Below are 8,420 nucleotides of genomic sequence, written 5' to 3'. Positions count from 1 at the left end.
CTCCTCCTGAATTTGCAGAATTCTATCCAACTTGTGAACTACTGCTTCCTGAGTTTTTGGACTCATATAACTTGAAATATTCGACTTAGTTGATGGAGAACTTGACAATGCTCCTGGACTGACTTGATTTTGTTGATGATGGGGGGCAATCTGTGGCACTTGGGAATAACCTATTCCAGGTTGTGTTGCAGGATAAGTCAGTTGATTCATGGGAGCTTGCTAAGGTGTTATTTGAGGATTCACAAGTCCAAAGACATAATTGGCCTGATTTTGAGGACTTGTAGGTTGATTTGAGGCTGTCGAAGTGGAGTGAAATTGGGATTGTGACTTAGATGGCGATAATTATTGTTGTTGTTGTTGTTGTTGTTCTATCTCAACAATAGATGAGCTAGAGCAAGTCTTTCCATAGTTTCTGCTCGTTGAATTTTGCTGCTCATCATACCACTTATAATAGCACATGATATCATCATGGCATATCTTTCCACAGTAGTTAGAAATTGCATCCTCATGCCAGAAATAACCTGCTTCTGGATTGTGAATACATGATGTTATGGATTAACATGGACTTTTACATTGTCACTTTTTGACCTCTCGCACTAGTTTAAATAAACAAAATAAGTAAGCATAGTTATATAATATATAGTTTAATAAATAATCGTGAGGTAAGGGAAATCATTTGAGCAGACTAATTACATGGCTGGATCAAAGGCTACGTTAGAAAGAATAATGAAAGCATGATCAATGACATGTACAAGATCTGACAGACTAAACTCAATTGGAGAAAGGATGCAAGGGATAAACTAAAGAGAAAAAATAATCAAATATAGGAAAGACAACAAATATCATAATCTGTTTCTTGAAAATCAAGCATACTATGAAATAGAAAAGTCAAAGATTAGATCATAATTGTAATATGGTTTCTTGCGAATCAAGTTATTGTTATGGAAAGAGAAGGTGGAGTTCACAAAGCATAAAGGAAAATCAAATTAGATCATATCATCTTCATTATCACGATTATGAGTAAAGAGCAAGGAACTAAAGGAGTATAAATTGAAGAAGATTTTTTATCAGATGATTTTGCTCAAACAACGTACAAGGAGGATTCAAAGTAGGGTGACGTCCATTCCACTCCAGCTTTCGTTTGTTGCCATAAGTTATCCAATTCCAAAGAGTGGTGTGTAGAGATCGACAATACTAGCCGGTCGTGGCTTAGTTTGGTAGGGTCCTAGAATAGGTTGGTCCTAGATCTAGTATTTACATAAAAGATTAAGCAAGTTACTAGACAAAGTCTTGTTGTGTGGCTTATACACATCATCTAAGTAATTGAGAATTACTCTTCCTATTGTAAGAAACTTCTACCTGGCCTTTTGGTCCGCGGACATAGGTGTTGGCTATTAAATGTTGAACCGCGATATATCTTTATTGAATAAATTAAACAAAGTTCTTTTCGTTTAGCACTGAATCTCTCATTTTATTCTCTACTATTTTTGTTTTTGTTTAATCTATTTTGTGCCAAAAACCCACAACGTTTATATGCTCCAACAGTTCGATCTAATCTAATGGAGAGCTATTTTATCCATCTTATTGTGTTTTACAAGTCTGGACAAATATGTATTTGTTTAAGGATTGTTAACGTATCCGCCAATCGTAACAACTAGTCGAATTACTACTTGTGGAGGTGTTACATCTGTCGATAAATCAAACCGACACGTTTCACTTAGTATAATTAGTTTGATTTCGTTATAAGTCTCTAAACCTCGATACCAGTCTTCGAGAGACTTATTTTTTATACATCAGTAGATCAGATCAGTTTAACTCCAATAGTTAACACTGATCTATTCACTCAAAGTCTCAAGGACAATCATACTTAACGTATAGAGACATTCAACTCATACAATTAGTAGTACAAACGTCACATTAGATCTTTAAATCATCGGATCCTCCGATCCACATATTCACAACTATTGCTGACGTATTTGATTTAGTAATCATTTAAATTAAGTCAAATTCTGAAGATTCTGGTTCAGTATCAACTCAACTGAATCGGTCTAGAAGGGCACTAACTCAGGATCAGATTTGACTGAGTTTAGTTCGACACTTGGGAAAGCTAAGTCTCGGTCATCATTGTCATTCAAAGAAAGGACTTAGGCATCATCAACTTACTCAACTAAGGTGCATCAGCAGGAGCTTAAGAGTCAACTATAAGTTTTAGTTTAGTTCCTACTGAACTATCACTTCATTGTTCTACAACACTTAGTTTATCTGTAGGTTGTAAGTTGTTTGTAAGTACTGGTTCAATTGTTACTGACCAAGTACTAGTTTATCTTTCACAGATTATTATACTTTGAGTTGTCATTTGAATATTAGTTATAAACTGTTAGGTTGTACCGTACTTTTGCTTTACAATTATTATACTAAGTTTGATTCTCTAGTAGTATAATTGCAATCTATTTCAGTAAGTACTGGCTGTTTATCCGCTATTGTTTAGTATCTAGTTTAAGAATAAGATTATCTTTATTATTTAAGATTATTTTTAAATAGATCATTTGTACATCTGATTAATCACTTTGATAAAAACGAGATATATACAAGTGATTCTCAGATTAGGGTTTGATTTGTAACTGGTTAAGTTACCACTTAGGTGACTTAGTCAAAAAGAGTTCGGGCTATCAAATTTCAAGGATGGTTGTGTTTCTTGCAATGTTTACATTCAGGAAAACTCCCCTAGTTTGAAGCCCTTGGACCTTGATTGTTGTATCATCTTCCTCCATTGTTTCCAGGCCTCCAAAGTTAATATCCTTGTTGCGAAGACTGATTCTGGTAACTTTGCTGGTATTGTTGAGCTTGATAGGCTTGATTATGATAGCTTGGACCTTGAAAAGGTCGATTCTGATACATTTGATGAGACTGAGGCTGGTATTGCTGCACAACATGTCCTCTATTTGACTATATTTGAGCTGGCTACACTTGAACATGACTGTCAGACTGAGAATTGTCAGAATTTGCCCCCAAATTTGCCTAAAACTCATTAGGTGGTATTGTGATTGGTGGAATCAGCTGATTCCTAAATCTCTCACTCCTAAATGCAACTATTTCTTCTCTTTCATTCTTCACGCCATACTTGTTCTCATGAATTTCTAAAGCATTGAATATCTCTTCTAGACTTATAGACTTGGGATCCTTTCATACTCCCTACTTAGTGGTGAAATTGTAGCTTCAAACCTCCTAGGAGTTTTCTCAAACAGCTTTTCTATTTGCTTTTCTCTGCTAACCTCAACATTGTATTATTTCATTTTCTGCAAAATCTCCATAAATATAGTCCTAGCACTACTCACAGTCTCTTCATCTTTCATCAAATAATCATCGTACAACTTCTCAGCTTTCTTACCTCTAATTTTTTTAGTTAAAGCACTTCCTTCATATTCAAGTTTCATTCTATTCCAAGTTTCTTTGGTACTACTACAGCCAACAACGTTTTTCAACACAGACAAATCAACTACTCTTCTAAGCCATGCTTGTGCTTTCTTATCCTTCTCAGCCTCTAACAGCCTACATCTTCTTTCCTCTTCACCTAATCGCTCTATATTAAAACCTACAAGTAGATCAATAACCCCAAATTCAACCACATTCATATATCCAGGCATTTTCTAACACACCTAGCTAAGACAGACCAGAAATCAAACTCTTCTCGTTCTAAACTTTTCTAATTGAGATCCATGATACCTATGACCACCTTATAGATTTACTTGAGTGTTTAACATCTTCACAACTCCAAGAATGAACCTGAGGCTCTGGATACCACTGTAAGAATGAACTGAAATCCCCTAACGAGAGAAGAAAATCGATTCTTGGAAAAAACAATCACAACAACAGAAAGAACAAGCTCAAAATGTAGAAAACAAGGACTATAAAACTAACAATTCACTAAAACTGAAATCATAACCATATCCATTTGTATTTCGATTTGATTCAACTACACTAAGGCTTAATCTCGATATCTAAATTGTTTGGGACCTAAAAATCTAAATTTAGATGATCGGAGACTAAGGTTCACTCAGCCAATGCAACCATGACTTTTGAAACTGATAAAAAGAGAGTAATGGAGGCTAAAATTGCTTCATTCCATTCTAATGGAAATAGACGATTACAAGAGTTTATATAGGCGATCACAAGCTTACCCTAGCTGACATGGAATTTAAAAATGAATTACAAGCTATAAAAATGCAAAAATAGAAAAGAGAAAATCAAAAAATACAAAACTATAAATGGTTTTGCTTTTTGCACGATCTTGTATTTCCAAATCTTCTCTTGATCTCAGCTTGATTTTTACTTCAGGATAATCCACAACGTGTTACTCGACTATAACACTATAAATACATAAAAAATTATAGGTGAACTTCATCTTCTCAAAATCGACAAAGACACCATTTTTGGTTGACTTTTAGCTTGACTTTTGTTCTAAACTTGATCAAATCCACAGCAGCATTTAAAACATCTTGTACATGTTTCTACTAACTTGACTAAAGCTTAACTTGATCGAAAAACACTTCTAGATAACTTTAAAAAACAGAATAAACCCACTACTACAATCTTCAACCAAGCTTTAGAATTCCAAGTTTAGCATTCAAAACCTTCAATGACTCTTCCTTAATGATTCCGAATCAACAATTCCAATTGCAACAACTTATAATAAAAATGCCCAATTCCAGTTTACCAGTTCATAACTCAAGCACACATTGTGGATTACAGGCTATGTAAGACTAATTAAGACTTCCAAACTACTTCATAATGGTCAAGTGAAGGTACCCACACTGTCACTTTAAACTAATCTTATTCGAATAACTAAACTGGAAATTTAAAGCATGAACAATAATTAAGAAACCTAGAAAAGAGGGATTTTTGATAGAAGAAACCTCAGATCATTTAGAAGATATGTCAGTGATCACAACAACATCCTGAGTCTGTTCATCTGAATCCAGACCTCCGACATTGCGTCCTCCGGCCGGTGGAAATCGATCTTTTTTTCTTTACTTTGGCCCTTCTCAAAAAGTACACCAAGCTCTTTGAAGTTTTGAGAATGTACACCATCGTTCTTTCTACATAAAACACTATTTTCTTCCTTGCTTGACTTTTCAAAGCACACTTTTGATTCCTTCATCTTCATAATCTTTATTAATGAGCTCAGAATCATCTTCTCGACCACCATTGCTTGAATTGCCTTTTTCTTATCAGCTTTCTTTTTCTTCAAGTCTGATTTTTTCTTTCTCAAGTCATAATTTTTGTAGTTTTTCTTCTCCTTTATTTCTACAACATTGTTTGTAATTTCTAAGGTCTCAAGCTCCCTGAGACAATCCACTCCAACATCATTGGCTCTTATGCTTGCGGTTTGCTAATGGTACCTGGATGCTCACATCTCTTCTATACAATAACAAAATTTCTATACTTAACTCTCAAGTCATATTACTCTAAGTGATGTGGAAACTTATTTAATTTTCTTAAAAGGCACAATACCTAAGTCCAAAATAACAGTTTATGGATAGTTTAGTTTTTTCGAAAAAAAAATTGACGATTAAATGTGGTTAATTAAAACTGAGTTACCTGCCACATAATTAAACCTAAGGGTATAGATGGAGGAATTTTAACTTGAAAGTTTTTGTAAACGTTCGCAAGTAAGAGTATAGTGAGTTGTACAAAAATTACATTGATGTATGACTTTGTAAATTGAGCGAAGTCAAGTTTAGGAATGATTAATTTATTTATCCCATGGAATTCTCCCTAATTAATTCAGGTCAATGGCCGAAATCAATTTTTGATTCTATTTTTAATTCAGTTACTGAGTTGAAATCTAATTTTTCTACTATTTATATGTTTTTAAATAGATTTTAATTCTTATTTTGTTATTTTTATAGAAGTTCAATTTTAGGAAAAATACAACTATCATATAGGTAGCCAAGTGGTATAAAAGTATCGAATGTCGACCAACATAGATAACATGCAAAATATTAAGTGGTAAGTGGAGTATTTATTATACATATTTTGATAGTTGGGTTAGGTAAGGGTTCTATTACGTGTGGGCATAAACCATGTGACCGAACCAAATCGGAAAACGGTTGCCAACAGTCGATTTTTTAATTTGGTTGGTTTCCGGTTTCCAATAGGTGAGGAAATTAAAGGTTTTTTGGTTAGTTTTCAACCACTTATTTTCAGGTTAACCAATCGAAAAAATGAGAGTTATATATATTATATCCTCTTTCTACAAAAGTCCAATTGTAACCGGGGTTAAGGAATTTGAGTTTGCAATCTCCAGTTGTCAAGTTCAACTCCTACCCCCACACTATTAACTTTTTACTATTAATCATATAATAGCATAATACTATCTCTGTATACAAATAGTTGACACTTTCATTTTTTAGATTTTTAAAAATTAATGTATCTAGACAATAATAATGACTAGATACATCCATTTTTCAATGAACTCAAAAAATAAAAACGTCATTTATTTAATACGAAGGGAGTAGTTTTTATATATTTTTATCATAAAATACAACACCAACGTCCATCAAGTTTGAAAATTATCATCCTTCTTTCATATATAAATAGTCCTCTCACACTCCTTTCTAGCACAAACTTTCAAGTTTAGGATTTATACTCCCAGACTACGATGTACTCATCTTAAAATCCACAATAATCAACATTTTTTTGTGATATTTTCATATTCTACAACTAATTTTATTCGAATTTCGTGTATTAAGATCTAAGCTACCAATATCGTGATATTTTTATATATTCTAAAACTAATCCTATTTAGATAATATACATAAACTTACTTATTTATACAAATAAATAAATATTTTCAAATGAAATACTACATTTTAGAAAGAAACTAATCGCCTTTGCAAATGAACTTACTTTTCAAGAAAACAATATTTTTCATGCAATTTATTTTAGAAAAAAAAATATATTATTACTATTCCCCAACACCTTAATAGTTACCACCATAAGAATCCCTTCATATTCGTCTATACTTCCTATATCCTTAATTTTTACTTATTTAACATCGGATTCGTGTATTATAGGGGAAAAACATGGACAAGTTCAGTGTAATCTATTGTATTGACATTATTCACAATTATGTTTAGATATAACTAGCTTAATAGCTTAAGCCACTGAAAAAATTTTAATGCCCTAGACGGAAAAATTATATAAATATTTTAAATAGACGAAAACTACAGTCAAGATCAGTAAGTAAGAATATGGATATACTATGAGAAACAAATGGGAGAAATTTATTAATTATCCAATTTCAACACGCATGAGCAATACTGTCTACCCAAAAACTAGAAACGAAAAACATACAAACTCATCGAGCTAGCTAGGTGGCTTCTTTTTCATCACATTGCACTTAATTTATCATTTCATTACCATTAAGTTGGTGCCAACAAAGATCATGGACGTTGCCTTGGCACAAATTCCTAGCCCAGACATGCCTACCTTGGATTGAAAACTTGATGTTCCTCCTCCCTTGTAAAATACTCTCAATATTCAACATAGTACGTAAAATGATCCTCACATACAAAGATTGTTGATTGGGCCCCACTTCTTGCATGTGAAGACTCTCAATACAATCCCCCATAAGAACTCTGGAAGAAGTTTCATAATTCCTTTTCAACAGGAAGAACCGGTTCACTTTGAATCGTAGAGATTGACTGAACCCCCACAGTCGAAGCCGATCTCTGACCGCCCACTATGCTTTGTGCTTCATTCCAGATGATAGCTTGTTGTGTGATTTTCGAAAGTGCCCTTTGACAAACTTCGGTCATGACTTGTGGGATCCCTTGAATTGCTTTCAACTGGTTCTGTAAGAAGAATTGAAGAGAAATATCATTCTCTAAGAGAATTTGAAGCATAGGAACTTCCATGTTTTCAGGCAGAATCGATACTATATTATTGTTAATGCAAGAGAGCCACATGATCGCCTCATCGGCAAGTTCATTAATCAAAGTAAAAGGTAAATATGACATTTTTTCCACAATATAACCGAATCCTACCTGTTCTAACCATAGACAAAGAGCCATGACTTGCATGGATTTGGATGGTTCTCGCCATAGACCGAGCACGAGGATGTTGTACAAAACTCGATCTATTCTGTGGAAGGCGTTAAACTGTTCCTTAGTAACAATACTAGTAAGAGCCATGACTAACGACCTAAACAACCGGTAAATTTGAGATTTCCATGAAATTAAATCAAATTATAAACTATTTGTCATGACAAAATTAAAACTTATTAGAATTACGTCGTACGGTGTGAAAATTGAAATAGATCTCCAAAGTGCGGCGCCCTAGAACATGTGTTTCATTTTTCACTAAAAGAGAGATTGTATGTATAGAGATCGGGAGATGGATTAACATTTAACATCTTT

General features: G+C 33.6%; 1 protein-coding gene across 1 annotated transcript; it reads right to left on the bottom strand.

Moving 5' to 3' along the window:
* Positions 1-7,652: 7,652 nt before the first annotated feature.
* On the bottom strand, positions 7,653-8,195 carry LOC139883966 (uncharacterized). The gene has a single exon (XM_071868056.1). It carries the CDS (start codon positions 8,193-8,195, stop codon positions 7,653-7,655), a length of 543 nt encoding a protein of 180 aa, XP_071724157.1.
* Between the last annotated feature and the right edge of the window lie 225 nt (positions 8,196-8,420).

Source organism: Rutidosis leptorrhynchoides, unplaced genomic scaffold, assembly GCF_046630445.1.
Source record: "Rutidosis leptorrhynchoides isolate AG116_Rl617_1_P2 unplaced genomic scaffold, CSIRO_AGI_Rlap_v1 contig483, whole genome shotgun sequence".
NCBI lineage: Eukaryota > Viridiplantae > Streptophyta > Magnoliopsida > Asterales > Asteraceae > Rutidosis > Rutidosis leptorrhynchoides.
This window is presented reverse-complemented; position numbering and strand designations above follow the sequence as displayed.

Coding starts and splice junctions, on each gene's coding strand:
- LOC139883966 (XM_071868056.1), bottom strand. CDS start 8,195: ATGGCTCTTACTAGTATTGTTACTAAGGAACAGTTTAACGCCTTCCAC.